The sequence below is a fragment of the Anastrepha obliqua genome, chromosome 2 (genome assembly GCF_027943255.1).
Source record: "Anastrepha obliqua isolate idAnaObli1 chromosome 2, idAnaObli1_1.0, whole genome shotgun sequence".
Taxonomy (NCBI): Eukaryota; Metazoa; Arthropoda; class Insecta; order Diptera; family Tephritidae; genus Anastrepha; species Anastrepha obliqua.
This window is the reverse complement of record NC_072893.1, coordinates 7,397,807-7,420,083: the sequence shown is the minus strand read 5'-3', so window position 1 is coordinate 7,420,083 and position 22,277 is coordinate 7,397,807. Positions and strand designations below refer to the sequence as shown.

At 37.4% G+C, this 22,277-nt stretch overlaps 1 protein-coding gene across 1 annotated transcript in view; it reads right to left on the bottom strand.

The window, feature by feature from the left end:
* The window catches only part of LOC129236982 (carbonic anhydrase-related protein 10), a 143,883-nt gene extending 131,020 nt beyond the window's left edge, over positions 1-12,863 (bottom strand). The window contains exon 1 of the mRNA XM_054871326.1: positions 12,767-12,863. Coding sequence (XP_054727301.1) covers positions 12,767-12,863 — 97 coding nt within the window. The remainder of the gene's footprint in view (positions 1-12,766) is intronic.
* Positions 12,864-22,277: the final 9,414 nt, after the last annotated feature.

Sequence of the window (22,277 nt, the reverse complement as noted above, 5' to 3'; positions counted from 1 at the left end):
GATGTGTTTATTCACTCATTTATCTGCGTTCATTATCATCATGTCTCAGCCTGCGCATAATTGTTGAGGCTACCGCAACCATAGTTCCACGTTTCTTCAGATTCTAGCATATATTGTACTAGGCTAGCAGCTGTCATGCTCTCGCCGATATTTGAGCGCCACGTGCTTCGTTCCCCATCAAATCCAGAACATTCTAAATAGGGCATGCTCAGGAGTTTCATATTTTCAGAGATTGGTTGTGAGGACATAAATGACAATGAACATACAGACCACCCAAAATCTGTAATCACCGAAAACTCCATCGAAATTGCTCGTAAATTTACCAAAATTGAACCGAAATCATCGTTGAAATTCATGGAATCGAAGTTGAATATCTCTAAAACATCGATTTATCGCATTTCAACAGATCATTTGGGCTTACGAAAGATCCGTGCACGTTTCATTCGGCTGAGGACCAAAAATTGCTCAGAATTCAACATTCGAAAGACCTCATTAAAGAAGCGAAAAAAGAGGAAAACTTCCTTCACAACAGTGTAACTGGTGATGAAACGTGGTGTTTCCAACATGAACCTGAAACCGAGCGTCAAAGTGCCGAATGGAAGACCCCAGACGAGCCACCACCCAAAAAATCGCGTTCGTAGAAGTCAAAAATCAAGTCGATGCTGATTTGTTTTTGGAGTTCGTGCCAACGGGCCAAACTGTCAGTGCATTTTTTATATTGGCGTTTTGAGGCGATTGTTGCATCGCATTCGTCGAATTCACCCTGAATACCGCAAAGGAGGAAGCTGGTGCTTATTGCATGATAATGCACTATCTCATCGACCCATTTTGTTATTGATTTTTTGACTAGGAATTGCATTTTAACCATCAATTACTCACCTTTTCCACTTGTTTTTAAAGAAATATTTAAAAAATATTTAATTTGTGATAAAATTAATAACTTACTCTGTGGGCAAAAAGTAAGGGGAATTTTGTTGTAAAATAAAAAATCTTTATTTATTCTTGTAAATCAATTTCATCCCCTTCAAAATAATCCCCTCTCGATGAAATACATTTATGCCAACGATTTTTCCAATCCCCGAAACATGCCAAATAGTCCATTTCCGGTATAGCCATCAGCATCTTCTTCGATTCAGCTTTAATCTCCTCAATCGACTCGAAACGCGTTCCCCGGAGTGGTCTCTTGAGTTTTGGGAATAGCCAGAGGTCACACGGAGCCAAATCAGGCGAATACGGTGGTTGTGGAACGATATGCGTGGAATTTTTGGCGAAATGGTCACGAAGAACGGGTGCAGTGTGAGACGGTGCATTGTCGTGATGCAAAAACCAAGAGTTGTTGGCCCATAATTCTGGTCTTTTTAGACGAATTGCTTCACGTAAACGACGCATAACGCTCAAATAATATTCCTTATTAACAGGTTGGCCAGGTGGAACGAATTCATAGTGCACCACACCACGAAAATCGAAAAAAAACTGTCATCGTGACCTTTATTTTTGAACGACTTTGACATGCTCTTTTCGGTCTGGCCTCGCCTTTAGCACGATATTCGCTTGATTGGTCGGTTGTTTGAGGGTCGTAAGCATAAATCCAAGTCTCATCTCCCGTAATGATGCATTTGAGCTTGTCCTGATAGTCTTAAAGCATTGTTTCACACACATCAACGCGACGACTTTTTTCCAAGAAATTCAGAGTTTTCGGTACCAAACGAGATTTGACTTTTCGTTGGCCCAAATGGTCTTTCAAAATGGTTTTCTCAGATCCTTCTGATTTTCCGATCGTATCAGTAAGGTCTTTAACAGTCAACCGACGATTTTTGAGCACTAACTCCTTCACTTTATTGACGTGTTGGTCATCTGTTGACGTCGATGGTCGCCCGGAGCGCTCCAAGTCATCAACACGTTCTCGACCCTCTTTGAAGTCTTTGTACCACTTATAAACATTTTTCTGCGACATGGTCGAATCACAAATACCGTTGCCGCAGCGGAAATTTCATTCGGCAAACAAAATTTGATGGCACTTCTCTGCTCAATCAAATCAGACATTGTAAAAATCGAAAAATGCACTCTTGGTCGTTTGGTAAACACAAGCGTAAATATATTACTGATAATGACATTCACATGAAAGTTGGCCCAGATGTTATTAACAGTGCTACCAACTCACGAAAAAATAACTAGAGCGAAATTTTAATCCCGCGAAGTTTGACAAATAAATTCACCTACCTTTTTGCCCACAGTAGTAGTATGCAGCATTACTACAGGAAGTCCCTAATTTCACGTGCATATCAAATGAAAATTCCTTAGTTGCAATTGCTTCTAAAAATTAAAGTTTTTTCTTTTTATTAACGATTCCAATAAAAAGAAAAAACTTTACTTTTCATATATAACAAAAAATATAAATTATTGTAGCGCGGTGTAGTAGATATGATAAATTATAACTGAGGGCATTCAAACAAAAGTAATGCAATATGCACACAGAAGTACATAAAGCTCTAATATGTTTTCGTACATTTTGAGAATACTTTTGATTGAATTCTCTTCTGCCAAATACTATCTGATTCTAGGGGCATTAACGATATTTCAAGTATCACTACAACGAATCCAATTTGGGTTTAACAAATCCGAACGAAATGCTAATTTCCGTTCATTTAGCATAAAAGAATGGAAAATATAAACAAAAAGGATGGATATTTTTCTTATTTTTGGATTTCCAAAACATGAACAATGGCACGAATATATTCACAAAACATATGCACACAGAGATAATGCCATTATTGCCATATAAATACCAACAGAAACTAATCGCACTAATCTGATGAGTAAGCTTTTACTTGCATCTACCATTTCCAAATATCCGTAGTAGCAGGTGCAAATGTATATGTAGGTGTATGTTTGTACTTGCACTTAAGTATTTGTACATCTATTTGTAAATGTGTAAGTGTTTTTTCATGCAATTATGTAGACTCCATGTAAGTGAGCAGAATAGTACGAGTACCTGTGGGTTGCCGTACGTGGACTAAAATATGGTCAGGCGACTCTCGAGTACGTACAACAACACTTGTGTATAGACATACTTACACACACATACATATGCGCATAAGTTCACTTGTGTAATCCATTGCTTTTGCTGCAGATGAAAGTAGCGGAAGATGAGAATAATCCTTTTGGTATTCTTTGTGATGAATTGCATATCAAATAGCAAATGAAGAAAAGCAAAGCGGGAAGTTGAGAAAAGTTGTACGGTGGACGGTTTGAATAGTTGCGCCGATAGGGGAAAGTGGAATTGAAAAAATGATTTTCTGAGTTGGTAGTTGCTATTTAGTTTCATATTTGATATTTGGTTGTACGCTTAGCGGCAATACAAAGCAAATAAATATGTTCACGAGTGCGTGCAAGTGGTTGCGCTAACCCTGCAGGGCAGAGTCACAAACTACAATAATATAGGATTTTTCTAGTTCAGGTACTGGTAGAGGACGAAATCGTACTAGAACTTCATTGACAAGAAAATTATTAGAAGTAAAATTTACAATTTCTTTTATTTTTTTAAAATAAGAAAATTTAAGACTCGTCTATGGGAGCACCAATTCATTGCATTGACTAGAAGATTACGGGTAAGTAGATACTGATGAATATGATGATTGGAAAACGGTATAACTGAAATTTGTTAGGATGAAGAAAGAAAAGGATCCAGATAGTTGCTTGTGAGGACGATGTAGTCATCCTGATGAGAGGAAAGTTTCACTCGACTATCAGCGCGCTCATGCAATCAGTGTTAAGGGGTAGTCAAAATTCTCACAAAATTGGATTTTTTCTAATTTTCTTAAAATATAATATCTTAGAAATATTTTATGGTGATTTGAAGTGAATCCGACAAATACTTTTCGAGTTATTCAAAAATCAACAAAGAGCACTCGGGAGCTCCGGAGCGTTCGAGAGCAAGTAGCAAAACTATAAATGGTGACACTGTAACTTAAAAACCGCTTGATAGATTTCAATAAAATTTATACTGCTTTTGAAAAACATCGAACCGGATGGAAGGATTTTTTTCTCAAAACTTTCGATTTTTTTAAACAATTAATTGTCGTTTTTTCTCTCAAAAATCTGAAAAATACTTCCTGAGGCCTCCATGTCATTAATTCTACAAAAAAAGTTTCGATGAGGCACAAAATTATCTATTAATAAAACTAATTTCTCTTGTCCGATTGATTTTAAGTGAGTCTCCAAGGACTTGTGATGATCACCGCAAGGGACTTCTGGAGAAACGGACTCCATACAAACAGCGATTAACTTTACAATTATTAGTATTATTATTTTTTAATTTTGCTGAAGCAAAGTCGAAACAAAGTAAAGTAAAGAAATTGATTGGCAAAAAAAATTTTTTCGGGCCTCTGACTACCCCTAACGCCTTAAGGGAACTCTCTACGTGGGCGACCTCAAAAGGTCTAATGGTTAACCCAGCCAAGTCCGCAGTAGTTGTGCCTCCTAGAAGATATAAGATGCCGAGTTTTCAGTTACCGTCCATAGATGGAGTAACACTAATCCTATCGAACGAAGCCAAGTTTTGGCATAACTCTGTACTCAAAGCTTCCTTGGAAAAGGAACACCGAGGAAAGGACGAAGAAAGCTTGTAATGCCCTATTTATCTGTAAGAGGATTGATTGGTAAAAAATGCGGTCTGAAACCGCGTATCAACCATTGGGTGTACAATACTAAGATCAGACCAATTTTCACTTATGGAGCTTATGTGTGATGGGAGGCGGTGCAGACACAATCCTATTTAAAGAATCTCGTAAAAGTCCAAAGACTAGCTTATGTACGAATAACAGCTGCGCTCCGATCGACGCTCGGGTATGGCTGGTAGTGATCCTACATATGTATTTCATCCATTAACATATATGTTAAAGGGAAAGCGACCAAATCTGCTTCCAGTATTAGAGCAGCAGGTACTGAGGAACACTTGAAAGGCGCATCGAAAACAGACTATCTGGTTCCTAAGATAAATCTGAACAAATACTATAAAATACGAATACTCGACCGAAAGGATTGGCAGGCTAGAGTCATATCAGGTGGCAGTATTCACCATATTTATACCCACGGCTCAAAGATGGACAGTGGTATTGAATCAGGAATGTACTCGGAACAATTACCCTTAAATTGCTCCTACAAACGACCAGACTGGTATAGCGTCTTCCATGTTGAGATCTATGCTATAGACCAATCAGCAAAAAGACTGATGGACATACTTCCGGCAGTCCTAACCATTTTTGTTGACAGTCAAGCAGCGATCAAGTCACTGCCCTTAACGCGCATCAACTCAATATGTGTTAAAGAATGCAGGAGGTCGTTCTCGCTCATCCAACAACACAACACCACACTTAGTTGGGTTACCGACCACTCTGGAGTAGAGGGAAACGAAAGAGCGGATAAGTGTGCAAGGATAGGCTCTGAGCTGGACTTTAAGCGAGTGGTGAGGTCATAAGTGTTCCTCTAAACGAGCTGTTTACTGCGATTGACTTGAGTGGGATCGCAGAAATCAACAGAAGGTTGACTCGCTGACTACTAACAGCAGGATCTCCAAAGCGCCCTGACCAAAATTAAATCTTAAAAGGATAAATGATTCAACAGATCAACTACCAGCGTCCTTACAGGTGTTATAACGGGCCACTGCACTATTGGCACCCTAGCTAGTGGAATAGGTGTACCTCACAATGACTTCTGCAAGAGCTGCAAAAGGTCTCACTGGAGGGACTAGTTACCTTCTTAAAAAGATCCAATTGCCTTAAGAAACTAAGTTAGGGAATGGAAATCAATTGCAGATATCACAATGGGCCATATGCCACCGAGTGTCTTGTCTCAGATAAGCAACCAGGCTAATCTCACCTACACCATTTCCGTATAGTACTGAGTTTCCCGTGGAATGGCTGACAAAGGGTTAAAATGCACAAGCAGAAAAAACTGACAGTTTGTTTGCGAATGAAGTGCTTGAGTTCGAATACTCCGAAGACATGGCATTTTTCACCGAAACTTTTTCGCAAAGAGTATAAGTAAATATTTATACCAGTTACCGCGAAGCACGACGAAGATATTGGGAGCGAAATTCTCTTAAATGGCCTACGAGGAGATTTAAAAGCACCAAAGAAGTATCAATGAAAAGTTATTTTATTTTACTCTATTTTACTTTTATTGATTTTATTTTACAGAGTCCGGCACTAGAAGTGTAACCAATCTCAGACAGTCCAGAGTATTGTTTACAAGCGCGCGGAAACATTTTGCCGAGAGTAAACGCGAAAAAAGAAGATCAGTAATGGATTTCAAACGTATGACAATAGAGTGATTGCATTATATTTACAATCAGCGATTGTTCGTGAGCTCGAGCGCCTTCAAGTAAATAAAGTTTTTGTTTATCGCACCATCAATCGTTACAATGATACTGGTGGCATCGCGAAACGTTTTGGAGGTGGTCATCACAGGACTGCAACGTCACGTGAAATGGTTCAAGAAGTGAAGCAGCGACTTAAGCGAAATCCCCGACGAAGTGCCAATTAAATGGCGAAAGAACTGAAAATATCTCACCATAGCATCTGCCGCAAACTGATAAATGATCTAAAAGTCAAGCCTTACAAGATCTAAAAGGCTCATGACCCCACACCAAAGCAGCAACAAGTCAGACTTGAGAGAGCGAAGGAGTTGCTGCGCGTGGCCGAAAGCTGTCAATTTCCAAATGACGTGCTTTCGGACGAGAAAATTTTTTAAATTGAGCAATTCGTAAACTCACAAAACAATAGGATTTATTTGACCGACCGTTCATATGAGAATTTGAGTAATCGATTGGCCACCGGTAATGATTTGGGCCGCTGTAACCGCAGATGGGCGCCTCGCCAATCGTTTTCATGGAGCCTGGTGTCAAGGTAAATGCAAAATAGTATAGGAAAAGTATTCTGGAGGTTGCTGTGAAGCCGTGGGCAGACAAACATTTTGGTGCTAGACCATGGACTTTTCAACAGGGCTTGGCACCGTCTAGCAAAACTCCAGTGAGCAGAGTATGGCTAAAAGACAACGTTCCGAACTTCAACCCGTCCACACATTGGCTCTCAAATTCACCAGACGTGAATCTGATGGATTATTCTTTTTGGACCATTTTGGAGAGCAAAGTCCGAACTAAAAGATTCACCAGTCTCGAGGCGCTGAAAAGACCCATTGATCGCGATTGGGCCAAAATATCTGCAAGTCACATTCGGGCAGCTTGCAATTCGTTGCTGGATTATCTCAAAGCCATAGTCAAGGCAAAAGGTGGTCATATCGAGCAAAAGTAAATTGATTCTTAATTTTGTATTATTTTCACACATTTCTTACTTTGAGTTAAATAAAAGTAATTTTTCAAACTAAATTTATGACCTTTTCAATTGGTTACACTTCGAGTGCCGGACCCTGTAGTTTAAGTTGAGCCAATTTTGGAATGCTTAAGGGGGGAAACCGGTTTAGGAGGCCGTAATTTTGTTGTTTTTGTGATTTTTTTTATCAAGGAAGGAATTATCAGAAATTAGTTAAACTTGGAGGGTATTTTAATCATATTTTTAAGTACACTTTTATATTTTTTCAAGTCATTTCCGCTGTCTACGGACGATCGCCGTCCCAGTATCTTGCGGGTGGCCATTCCTGAAGTTGCAATTTTTCTCTGTAATCAACAACAATTTTTTTTCTTTCAATAACATGTTTCCTAAGAATATGAACCTAATTGGGATAAAATAATATTGAAAATTGCATGTTTTTAAGGCACTTCATTTCTTCATACCATATTTTTCATCTATTTTGCTTAAAAAAAAGTTTTTAATGATAAAATAACACCAGAATTAGGTTCGCTTTGATTAAATTGAATTAAGAATACTCCGAAAGAATTTCGTAACGGTTGGTCGATAACTTTTTGAGCTAGATCGCCCACCAGTTGGAAAAAGTCGTTTCGAGAAAAACGTGTTTGAAATAAAGCAACGTATCGTAAGGGCTACGGTGCCGAATCGACGGGCACTCACTTAAGTGCACATAGAATCGGGAATAAAGCGAATTTCGCTTTGAAATTTTTACAACATTTTTTTGAGTAGCTATACTAACAGTTTATGCAATATACAATAAAAAAAGTCGATTTTTTGATCAGTCTAAACTGGTTTTCCCAGTCGCCCCTCGGCAGGCAATGGCAAACCTCCGAGTGTATTTCTGCCATGAAAAAGCTCCTCATAAAAAATATCTGCCGTTCGGAGTCGGCTTGATACTGTAGGTCCCTCCATTTGTGGAACAACATCAAGACGCACACCACAAATAGGAGGAGGAGCTCGGCCAAACACCTAACAGAAGTGTACGCGCCAATTATTTATTTTTTTTTTATTTTAAACTGGTTTTCCCCTTAAGCCATTATTGTACCTGGAAAGGGTTTCATTTAATTTTAAGAAAAAAACCAAATTAATCAATATTTTAAAATATTATATTTATTTTTTCTAACGTGAATATAATTTTTTAATTTTTCTTTATTTTGTCACTGGTCTAAAACTGGTTATTTTGACAAGATATTGAACTAGAATTTGTTTAGCTAATAAGAATTGATTTTCTAGCTGATTTTTAACTTTTTGCTAATTCATGGGCGGCTAATTATCATCTCGTAAGTCTCACTGACAAGGAAAAGAGATAGGTAAAAGCCCAACTCGTTAAGCTGAAGAGTGAATGGGTGGTGTTCTAATTCACAGCTATCGGGTCTTCTTCAGCTGCATAAGAATTATCGATTTCGATAACTGTGGTTTGACAGCTGAGAATGGCAACTGAGTTGACATTTTCGTTCAGCAAAGTGTTCCATGAATCATTTACCGCCAGAATAGGCTTCAAAATGGTGGCAATATACTTGAAAAAAAAAAAAAAAAAAAATCTGTGCGCGAAGTTCATAGAGCACTGGTGGCATCATTGGTCCTTATTTCATTCGAAATGAGAAAGGAGCTGCCGTTACGGTGAATGTGAGCGCTATCGAACCATGCTGACTGAATTTTAGTTTTTCCAAAAATTAATCAGCTAAACATCGACGACATTTGATTCTTATAACTTGCCATACAGCGCGCTTAACAGTTTCGATTTATTGCAATATTCGAGCCATCATTGACGTCATACGCCAGATTTATTGGAAAAAGTAGTTAAAAATTTGACTGATCGAATGGTCCATGTAACTCGTATCCGTGATGGACATGTGTCGGTTGTCATATTCAAAAAATAAATGCCATGAATTCTAATAAAAAAGTGCATTCCAAAAATATTTCTGTTTTCGATTATCATTTTAAACCCTCATCCTCTTGAACAACGTCGACTAGTATTTTTTCCTGCAGGGATAGTACAAATGTAAGCAATAGGAGCACAGCAAAAACTTTTCTATATAACAAGAATTTGTGTCACGTACAAGGAAGGCAATGTTAAAACGCAGGTGAGCTAAAGGAGAGGAGTTCAATAGAGTGAAACGCATTAATGTGTGGAAAATGGACTGTTATGGTTTGGATAAGAGTGCATTAGGAATGTTGCACAGTGAATGTTTCCTTCAGCGATGTTGAGTTTTTATGAATTTGCTGAAAATGCGTAGAACCTATTCGCAGACGGTTTAAAAATAAAGGAGAAGTGGAAATTTGTTAAGGCTTCTTTTGCCAGCGAAAATAGGGAAATCAAGGGAGTAGCTTTGCTTTAGAAATCGCGGCTCATTATTGCTACACCCTTTATACAATATAATTTAGCTAAAAGTGCACTTGAAATTAATCAGGTAAGGCCTGACTTTTTTTGATTAGATGGGTGAATGTAAATATCAAGTTGTGAATACCAATTCAGAAAGATATGGCAAGAAATATATTCAAGGTGGTGCAATAATAATCACCCTATCGGAAGATTCATAATTTTTGCCAATGGCATCATACGCCAATCATGATTTACACTTGTGAACTAGACAGCTGCATTACACAAACCAACCAGCAACGGAACTGAAACGCAATGGGAATCGGTACGGCCCCTGTCCGGCATTAGACAACAGAGTAGGCATGGACTTCGATCCAACGATCCTCGCCATGACCCTTGACTCCATGCCATCCAGAGTCGTGCTTGACAAGAGATACAGTGTGGAGCTACCAGAGGCTCAACTGTGGTCAAGCTCAAAAAATAAGCCCGGTAAACACTGTTTTCGCATTTTCACGAATGGCTTCAGGACCGATCACGGCTCCGACTCTGGAGTCTACGTGAAATCCAGCGGGACAAAACTGCACTTTTCTCTTGGAATGCATGCCCCTGTGTTTCAAACGGAGATGTATGCTGTACCAGAAGCGATGAACTTTGTTGTGGAAAACAGTTGGAGAGGCAGATCTGTATGTGTCTGCAGTGACTGCTTTAGACAGCCCCCCAACCACTTCAAGGGTAGTCGAGCCCTGTAAATCCAGACTGAACTATTTCGGTATATCGGTGTCGTGATATCGCGGGTAACGAGATCTCTGACTCTTTAGCCAGAACGGGCTCTGATACCAACTTTTTTGGTCCAGATACCGTTCTGCCACTCCCTTCTGCAGCCATCAAAGCCACGGCTAGCAAACGGGTTACTCTAACCCACAATCGAGTTTGGCAGGCTGAGATGGACAGAAGTGATGCGACTGTCGCAGTTCCTCCTGTCACTAAGCAGAGGAGACTGTAGAAGGCTGGTTGGATTGATGACGGGCCCTTTTTTAAGAGCAAAGCAAATGGACAAGGTGGGCATCTCCGAGTGACCTCTGTTTAGCATGTGAAGAGGAGGATGAGACGCACTTTCTGTGCGTCTGCCCCGCCTTCGATCGCATCAGGCTTGAGGTCTTTAGCACTGATGTATTAAGAAGCGACCACCTTAGCTCCTTGGCACCACAAGATCTACTCAGATTTCTTCGGAAGAAAGAAAATTAAAAAGTAAATTCGAGTGCAGCACAATGGACTTGATTGTGTCTGGGTGCTGTACTTGCTAGTCTGTCCCGGCAAAACAAAAAAAAAATGGTACTCGCAAAGGTCAAAAGAAATATTTCTATCACTCTAAATATATTTTTTATTAAGTAAAAAGTTATTCAAAAGCAAAATTAGATGGTTAAATTTGCGCCAAAATATATAACTATAGCTTACACCCGTTGTTTCTCGAGTGTGTCCGTACGAGGTGTGTTCAAAAAATTACGTGAATTTTCTAATTTCGCGGGTTATGTACATTCGACTTTTTTATTGTTTTTTTTTAATTTTGGTATACTCGTCTCGAAGATATGTTCGCGGTTTTAGCAATAAAGCATTTTAGGTTGTTTGTGAGAGGCATAAATAAGAAAGGTGTTTTGCGTGTTCGGCGATTTCAAGAAAAATGTCAACAATGAATAGGTAAATTGGCTTAAAATTAAGGTTCTCCAAGTAATAAAAAGTGAAAAGAGACAGTTATTATACAAGGAACAATGGAACGAAGACTTCAAAGAGATTGATGGCTCGAGAATGAAAAAGAAAGGAGTCACAAATTTTACATTAACTCACAAATATAAAAAAGAACTACCAATTTCTGACACAAAATTGAAGGATCTCAAAGATTTATGCAAAAAAAATGTAATTCCTCCCGGCTCACAGACATTTTTTTTTTAATTTACAAGGAGGAAGTAATCGCGATTGCTTAGATGAACCAGACAGATTCGAAGAAGAGGACGAAGACGACAATAAATAAAGACCATGCTAATAATTTACGATCTTACTGTAATTAAAACATAATTTTATAGTAATAAAAATTCATATTAAATTTACTTATTATTCTGGTGTATTTCTTGAATAAAATAGTATATACCATGCAAAATAAAATAACGTATGAGAAACTTAATAGAAAACATTAAAAAATAAAATAGCCTATCTGATGTATTTGTAGTTTACACCTCTTTTTTGTTCACTAAAAGGATGATTATAATAATAAGAATTGGTCAGTTAACAAAATAGACTCATTTTTATACAGTCTTAAAAAAAAACGTCGAAAATAATAAATATTTACAGACATAACGAGATTTGAGTGAGAGCTACTTTCGACAAAAAGTTTGAAATCCATTTTCTCAAAACATCAAAAAATTTATAGGCTATTTTAATACTAAGGGGACGATTTGTTATTTTAGTTTAGGATCAAAAGAACAACAGCCTCTCTGATGCTTCCTTTCACCCGAAATACCGCAGCACCTAGTGCATCGGTAAGAAAATTGGTGCTCTATGTCAGTCATTCCATGTGTTCACTTGGTCAGTTCGTTTGACAGATATTCCGATCGAACGCAGAGTCAAAAATAAAAAAAAGAAAAATAAAAAAAAAATTATGTATTCAAGTTCGAGCGCTACTCCAAAGACGAGAATGATGACTTGGATATGCGAAGTCGAATTTGAATTGTGTAATGCCAATGGAAAATGCGAATGCATTCATATGAGAAAATAACGAGAAACATACACAGAAAAGCACACTTTTGGGCGCAATGCATGACTGAACAGAGGCATTCACACGCAAAACCAAACCGCACGTAAGGACGCCATTCCTACACATATGAATAGTTTGAGAAGCGAGAGTGCTCTGCTACGTACACGTCTATCTATTTCTTCTTCTACCTTTTAGGTTCTGTTTTTTTTTTTTCAATTCCGTTAAGAAATTGAAGCATGCAATACAAGAAGTACGCCAGTGAGAGTATCTGTTTGCGGATAGATGTGAGCCACTCGTATGATTACATGAGCATGTGGTTGAGTGCATTTCACTTACCGGAAGTGCAAAGCAAAACGATTGCTGAATAAGCGATAAATCCAGAAGAGTACGATGACGACGAGGACGGCAACGGCAACGGCAAGGATGACGGCATGCTGTTGCTTTGGCTGCAATTTCCAGTTTCTTTAACTCCCCAATAGTGGTGAGGGCTTTAGCTATATTGATGCCACTAGTGGCTGGGTAGTTGCCGTTGTAGTTGGTATTAGCGTTGAGTAATAGTTGCTGCCTCAGCAGTGACAGCTGTATGCCATGTGGCGTTGGTATTCAAGAAAAAAAGTCCGAACTGAAGACGCGCACGGTAAATACGTATGCATGCATGCATGCATGTGTGTGTGTGTCAAGTGCGTGCACTGCTATAGGGAAACTATGCAAACATTTCAACTCGGGCACTATTTTTGTCTTTGTATCGGTGGTTTTGTTTGTGTTGTTGCTTTTATTTCTGCTGCTGCCTGTGTTGCTAGCTGCTCACAGTGACACTGGCAGTGACACTCAGCAACCGCAGCGCGAAGTGGCACTTGCTTGCCGCACTCAACGACTCCGGATGGCAGACGGCAGAAGGCAGAATTGAGATGGCAAGATGCAATAATCAGTTAAATTGACTTATACGGATTTTACAAGCCGGTTGACTGCCGCACTTACTGACATCGAAACGCGCGTATGTCTGGTTGCGTGAAGCCTGCGGCGAGTGCGTGCGTGCTTTCGCGCGTCTTTAAATGTATATTTGTGTGTGTGTGTATTTACTTTGTGCCGTCACGCTTGCACTTCAGCTGCACTTACCACATCTGCACACACACACACACACACAGTCGTACAACGAAGGCTAGCAATAGAAAATCACTTTTCACTTATCACTTTTTGTGCCTGCGCGCGCTGCCTGCTACTGCACAGGCCACACAGCAGTTGCAACGAAAGTGCGAATTGGACTTTCAGCTGGAAATGGTGTTGATTTTAAGCCCGGTTTTTACGCTTTTTACGGTTTTTCCTGTTTATCTTTTTTATTTGCTCACTATTTACACTTCATTCCCAACTCGGTGGCGCTCAGTATTTTTTCTCCACATTTTCGTTGCTTCTCCGCACAACCAAAGTGCGCCAAAGCCGGACACCAAAATCCGACTGTCATTTCTGTGTGTACAAAAGCGCTCTGGCACTAACAAAAAATCCACATTTTTAAACGATATATGCCGAAAGCGTAGTAGAATAAGCGCAAAGTGCTATGTAACTGTCAGCCGTTGCAAGAATTCAACTCCTTTCACATGCAAATTTTAATTTCCTCTGCTTGCTTCCTCGACTTTGATGTGGCGCGTTGTTGTTGTTGTTGCGATGATATGTGAGGGCATAAAGTGAATGAATGAATGCGGAATTGGGGGAGAGGGAGGAGGGAGGAAATAGCAAAGCCAAAGAGGTACAAACGCCTGTATCGGCCGAGGTGCTGATGAAAAGTGGATGAGTTGCTGCTAACGCTGCTTTTGATGCTGTTGCTGGTAGTTATTCGCATTTATGTCGCTGCAATTGCTTCTGGCTGGTGTATATCTGTTGTTGCCGCACTGTTGTAGCAGCCGTGTACACAAGTTGCATGCTTCATTTCCGCCAATATTTTCATTTTTTTCTTGACACGGCTGTGTGGCACGTTGAGCAACACTACTGTGGCATGTTTGGCGCCACAGTCGATAATTTTGACCGTGTTTTTTTATTTCCGCTATTCTATATAGCAGACAGCGGTTAGTAGTTGTGCAAACTTCAACCTGCTCGCCACTTAGTTGCACGCTTTTGGTTACACATTTTGGGTTTTTGTGGCATCTCTTTTCACATTTTTACAATTTCTGTTTCAAGTTTTTCTTGTTTTTTGGATTTCCTCAAAGTGCCGTAAATATTAAGTGTGGCATGTGCTGCTGTTGTTGTTGTTGCAGCTAGTTGCCGGCTATGCAAGCGCAGCTGCTGCAAATTTGCTTTGTAGCCGCAGTGGCAGCTGCTGCACTGATGCGCTGGCCAAACTTTCGACCGTTACAAAGTGTGCAACTTGCTGTGCGAAAGTTTGTGGTCAGTTACGGGTATGAGAAGCGTGCAGCGTAAATTTTAAATTTTCTGCAACTTTTATTTTTTTCTCTCTCTACTTTTCTACTCGAGTACTTTGTAAATATTTGAATATTTGAATGCGTGGATGCAACTGGGCAAAAAATTTACTACAAGTTTTACTAATCACAAAAACTTTCTTCTATGTATTAATAGTCACTCGCGCCTAAACGACCAGCTGTCGCAATTCGCCTCGATTTCCGTTTCGCATGTCCTTTTGGCAGTGCGAGCTACGTCAAACTGAATTTTTCATTGCCAGTCGGCGCCGACAAAGGACAACAAATCGGACACATACACCGCACACCAGCATAGCGGCATACAATTGCAAAGAAATATAACGGTTCTACTACATTTCCCACTATTGCGCGCCTGAAAGCGTGCTACACTCATTTGTTTTCTGTTTACACACCGTTGGCGCTCTCACACGTCTGCGTGCGCTCTCTTCACTCATTTCTATTGCTCATCCATTTCATTGCCTAGTTTACGGCGCTCTCTTATACTGTTTGTTTTGATTTTGCACGCAGCCAAACCGCAAATGACAGCCGAAATCGTCTGTTATCAGCCGTCGGTGCGACACTAAGCGCCGGTCACCAATCACCCATACATCGGCACTGTGATAGGAAAGCAAAACAACCGTTTTTTTAGCTGGCTCGTGTGGCTACGGCGGCCTCGTGCGAGCACGTTGCCTTTTCTTAGCCAGCCAGCGAGGCAAGCAGCTGTTGGCAGTTCCGGTACAGCGCCTGCGTCATACCCGATTTCGTTTTCAGCGAATTGCAAAGCGTTGCGTACACGTGCCGCCGCATGCCGCACGCCGCTGCGTCGGTTGTAGGTGGTAGACTAGAACTTGCAGCCTTGTGGTTGTGGTGTTGGACGCAAGCATTCGCCTGGGTGCGCGAGAGTGTCTCAACTAAGCGATTGTGTACGAGTGTAAGTGTGTGTGTTTGTACGTTTTTGCTATTGTTGTGCGCTTGTTTTTGTATTTGTTCATATATTTGTGCAGATGTTTGTTGTTGCTCTTATCAACGCTTTATGCGTGTTTGTTGGCTGCTTAGTGTCGACGTTGGCCGGATCTTATTGGTGCGCCTGCAGGCCTCATATATTTGCGTTTTTTTGCTCGCTTTTGGTGTTAGCTTATGCGCCTTCATATTCCCATTTTGGCATTCATATTTTATTTGATATGCTTTGTCTTTCGCTCCAATTTGTGGCTGTAATGTGCGTATGTATATGTATGCGAGTGTCTATGCGAATGTGTGACTAAAAGTCGAGTGCTTTGCTCGGCTCTTTCCTCTACTTTTACATTGGCAATTTTTGTTAGATTTTATGAGCGCAAATTAGATTGTCAGCGTGAATTGTTAGTCACTGTTGCATGCGTTTGTTCGAACGTAAATTTTCGTTAAATTCAATTTGCAAGAATTTTATCTGATTTCAGTCGCACTTTGCTGTACGCCACACGCTCAAAAGTACACAACACACACACTGAGCCACACTCATACGCCCCTTTGGTTAGGCCAAGTGTGAGTTTCCCTTTAGTTGGTAGCGAAAACTTCCTCCTTTGCACTCTAAATAAAAGCATTCATTTGAAATTTAATGCCTTCCATATTCCACATGCACCTACAAAGCTTTGCCTTGAATTGAATTCAATTGCTGAATCGAATAATTGCAGTAGAAGCCTGCACACACAGACCGAAACCACGTTAGCCAACACTATAATTTTCAATTCAACACAAACTCAATTGAAAAATGTGGCATTAGCGGTGCGGCCTTTAAATAAACCAAAAAACAACAAAAAAAAAAGCTACGAACTCTGACCAAAAGCAATAATTTAAATTACATTATAGTTATTTTGGCTATAAAAACAACAAAGTGAGAACAACAAATTAGCAACACAGCTAAAGCAACATTCAATATTTTATGCAAAATACGTAGCCTTCCACCGTGGCACAAATTCTTGAGAAAGTGGGCAAAACATTTTATTTGGCTGTGCAAGTTTGTCTCAAGAAATTTTCACATTGTTCACTGAAAATACATTTGTAAATATTTATTGTACTGCGTATTAAACCCAAGGCGAATCTATTAAAGGTGGCATCGGTAAATCAGCTGACATATTTTTTTCTTTCGCCGTGTCCACGTGACTGTCAGCCCAGTATGAAACAAGGCGAATTCGTTCTTTGTTTTCTACTTTGCCAATACTTTGCTTTGACAATCAAACGTACAAAAAACTGTTGTTGGTCTAATGCCACCACCTTTAATGAATTTGCCTTCATTAAATTTATCCATTTTGCGGTAATTTTTTAAGTCAAAACTTGTTGCAGGTGGACTGTTTGAATGGAAAAACAAAAAAGACAAAAAAGGAGAGAAACTCGTTTAGAGCTGAACATTTTTGGTTAATCTGATCCAGAGGCAATACATTTATTTTAGACAAGGCGCAAAATTAATCATCAAATTTGGTTTTCGAATAACTGTTTTACTAAATGAAAAAAAATTATTTTGAGTGATAGAATAATTTATTTTGACTTTTACTAGTTCTATTGCTGGTTTGTTTGTGTAATGCAGCTGCCTCGTTCACAAGCGTCAAATATGATTGACATACGACACAATGGGGTCATTAATTTTGCGCCACCTTGTTTATATGTATACGTACAAAGTAGACCTCTCACATAATGAATTGATATCCAGTTATAGATATTTTCTTCCTAATTTTGAGTCTGCTGTTAAGAAGACCATCTAAAATATAATTTATATGTGAATGAGAAAAAGCTCCTCAAAAACACCATTTGCCCTTCAGAGCCAGCTTAAAACTGTAGGCTCCTCCATTTGCGGAACAGCATCAACTCGCACATCGCAAATAGAAGGAGAAGCTCAGCCAAAGACCTAACGGAAATTTACGCACCAATTATTTATTTTTTTGTGGGAACGACTTTACAAATTTGTATCTCGGTTATAAAGGGGTTTTCAATTGGCGCGGGTCGATTTTGGCGCCCTGTGGCAGCCATTTTGTTTTGGTGACATCTGTCAAATTTTTTGTTTATTATTCAGTTGTTTATGCCAAATCATCGTGGCAAGTTACACGATTGAACAGCACGTTCAAATGATAAAACTTTATTATCAAAATGAGTGTTCACTAACGCAAACGTTGCCCGCATTGCGCCCATTTTTCGGTAGACGTGGTGGCCCTTCCAATGACGACATATGGTTCCAGCAGGACGGCGCTACGTGCCACACAGCAAACGCCATTTCATTCCATTTCAACATCTACCCGCCCTTATTGAAAACCCCTTTATATTTTTTTGTTTTTTAGTTTTATTTCATTATATAATCACATTTAATTTTATCACATTTCATTTTATTTCACTAGTTTATTTTAATTTAATTTTAGCAAGCTGAATATTAGTTTTCTTTGCTCAGTTTATTTTATTCTGCTATTTAATTTAACTAAATTGAAATTATTATAATTAAATTTTATTTTATCTTATTTATCTCATTTTATTCCATCTCAACTTATTAACTAAATTTAAAATTAATTAAATTTGAATGTGTTTTTGTTATTTCATTTTATTCATAATTTTTTTTTTGACTTCATTTAATTTAATTCTTATTTCATAAAATTTAAAATTAATTATTTTATTAGGTGCGCAACAGTTCTCGCTGTTTTTTCGAGTGAAAGAGGAAAATCCACACTTCCCGCAAATTACGATTATTCGGCACAAAATCAGACATTTTCACAAAACCAAAAGTAAGTATATGATACCAAAACAAAATCACTAATGTGTCGAAGCAGTTTGCTTACCATATGTCTAAGCTTGATGTTTAGGTTAGCAGACACTGCTGGCGGCATCTATTCACAAACAGCGGGAACTTAGTTGCGCACTTAGTAATTTATCTAAATTTAAACAAATTTAAATTAATTAAATTTAATTTTTTTATTTATCTAATTTTATTCCATCTCAACTTATTAATTAAATTTAAAATTAATTAAATTTGAATGTATTTGATTTAATTTAATTTTAATTTCTTTTTTGTTATTTCATTTTATTTAAATTTTTTAATTTAATTTAATTTAAAATAAATTATTTTAATTTTATTTTATTTCATTCATTTAATTTAATTTTATCGAATATATTTTTTTTACTTTATCTCATTTTATTTGTTTCACTTAATTTAATTTATTTTATTCTCATGAAATTTTATATCAGTTTATTTGGTTGGATTTTATTTTATTGAATTTTATTTTATTTATTTAACATATTTTTTTTTATAATAGTTTAATAATAGTTTTAGCTTATTTCATTTAATCCGATTGCATTTTTTTATTTTAGTTTATTTATTTCATTACAGTTTTATTGTATTTTATTTAAATTTATTCTATTTTGGTTATTTTATATCATTTTATTTTTTTTTTAATTTAATTTGACTTAAATTATTTTGGTTTAATTTAATTTGATTTTAATTTTTTTATCGAAGATTTATTTTGGATTTTATTTTATTCAATTGTATTTAATATTATTTTATTTCATTAAAAATTTAATTTCATTTATTTTTAAATTTTTTGAAGTAATTTGTTTTAAGTTACTTTATGTTTTTTATTTTTTTTTGTTTTATGCTATTTTACTTTATTTTATGTGTTGCAATTTAATTTATTTTATTTTATTGGATTTAATTTAATTTAATTAAACTTGTTTGATTTTTCTTTATTTCACGTTACTTTATTTAATTGAATAACATATAATTTAAATATTAATTTAATTTTTTTTCATTTTATATTTTTTGTTTAATTTAATTACATATTCTATCCGCAACGAATTAAAAAAACTACAGGAGTATGGAAAAGGCAAGAAGGGGTATAATAAAAACAAGTTTACTCAACAGATACGTACTCTTATTAGCATTCCCAATCGTACTCGTTTTCGCTTGCGTATTCATATTCGGAATTGAATTTATATTCGCTTCGTATTCGTGTTCTTATCTGTACCCGTACTTGTACCTATTCGTATTTCTATTTTCATAAAAGCGAGTAACGGACATTAATAAACATTCCTCATTTCATTCGGCTGATGTTTCGTGCAATACACCATAACAGAAGATAACAGCATACCGGCTCAACAGCTAGCTACCTTTAGCGGGCATAATGTTGTTCATAAAGTACATAAAATGAAAATTGTTTGAAAGAATATCGAATTATGAATGTTTACACAATGAATACTAATGCATTAAATTTCCTTGCAAGTACCATTTTTTACAATTATATTTGTGTAAGAATATATATATTGACGCGTACTCCCTTTCTTGGGTATTTGGCCGAACTCCTCCTCCTATTTTTGGTGTGCGCCCTGATGTTTTTCCATAAATGGGACGGCAATTTTATGCCGAAATACTCTTGCAAGTCTATATTTCCTACCGACGGGTCACAGCTATAGTCCCGTGTATTACTGAAGCGCACGACATTCCACATCTATTCGATTACAGCGGCCAAATTATTGACGAAGGCTAGTAAAGAAATTAAACAACAAATGCTTTATTCGCAATCCTTCTTTAATCTGGAATCTGATCTATTCAACTTATTCCTGTCCAATTAAAAGAGTTCAGCCGAGCTTCATAAATTTTTCTTTCAAGCCACTTGACATCTCTGATTCTTTGACTTCCAATAGTGGTTGCTGTATCAATTAGAGATGAGGTCACTTGAATCAAAAAGTTCCATTCACTCGCTGTTGTGTGTTAATGATACCATTGCTGGTCTTATTGATTGCTCGGACCTATTTGAAGTGATAAGTTTCAATAAACTGATAATAATACTTTCGCTTTCAGTTTCCATTTCACGTCACTCTAATTAAAGCTAATTATCAATATCTCGACTCCATTGCAAGAATCCTTCGTGAATTCAGTAAAATATTAAGTAGCTTTGATTTAGATTACGGTCAACAAAGTGATAAGTACACAAGTATCTCCGTCACGAATATTAAAAATTGTAGTCTGATCTCGGTTGTCAACGGCTGTCGTACAACCTGTAGTAAATCGAACTTTTTCGTACGTTCGATGATGAAATATGTAAATAAATTGTACTCGTAAAAATATTTGTTTTCAATGTACTGTTGCTGCTCGTTAATTAATGGTAAATTTTTGGCTTATTTTTATTTATTTATTCATTAATGTCTAACAAAATTCAGAACAGACATTTAATTCAAAACTAAAAAAAAGTTTTAGAATATTTAACGTTAAAAAGAATAGTAAAATTAGATTATTAAAATTAAATTGCAAAAAAATAAATTTTAATTTGAAAGAAATTAATAATTATGAAATTAAAATAACGAATATTTACGAAGTACTATTTTAATTTCTTACATAGCAAATAATTTTTTTACTTGCATTTGAAGTACCTGCTTGACCCAAGAAAAGTCGAAATCCAAAAAGGTTGAGAGTTAATTAAAGTCAACCAACGTTCTAGTTCCACTGGTTGCTTTAGCACTATAAAAGGCCCTACTAAAGCCAACTCGAAAAAACCTTAAAACGACGAAAATGTCTGCAAGGTCACTATATCTATCTGAAAGAACCCGGCAGTCAATTTTGCCATTAACGAAATGAAAGATAAATTACACTGCCTGAGGAGTACCTCCATCACGTAATGGGAAAATACTAATCAATCGACAGCGATTCGAATGATGATTTCGGTTCTGGGAAATTGAGTGAATGTAGTGAGAAGCGCACAACAATATTTTGAATCCTCCCTTTCCCCTTTTTATGGAGTCATTTAGAGTATATGAGTTAGTGAATTGCGATGAATGACGTCTTACAAAAGGGAACATAGCAAGTGAATTGGAAAAGACATAATTTAAGTGCGTGATAAAATTAAGCTTTGTATCAAAGAAAACCCCCAAGTGTCTTATCACACCAGACGAAGCAAGATATGCATTGTTAATATGACAAGAGGTATTAAGGGGGTTTTTAAGCTTAGAAAAAGTGATTTTATGACATTTTTCAATATAAAAAAATAGACTATTCATAAATACCAGGAAAATAAATTATTCAGGTCAGACTGTAGGATGGCCGAATGACTAGAATTTCATATTTCAGCATAAACTTATAGATCATGAAAGAACAGATATCATTAATAAAAAAAAACAAATAACAAAGGTCCTAAAAAACTACCCTGAGGTGATATACTGTTGACTAGACAGGGTTAGTTTCATGAGGTCCGGCATGTGAAGGCATCCCACACGACACTAACCAGCTTTTCACATGTCCTCTAGAACCTACTCATCTAACACCCCTCTCCCTCTGGACCCAACCCGTCAAAACAGCATGTTTCCTGGGCCTACCTTTAAATGAGCCAGACGAAGACGACCGGTGATATACCCTACACTAAAGGGGCTTCTATTACTGTTAAAACAACAACAACAACAACTACCCTGAGTTACACCAGAGATGGCAATAAGCCCCATCGATA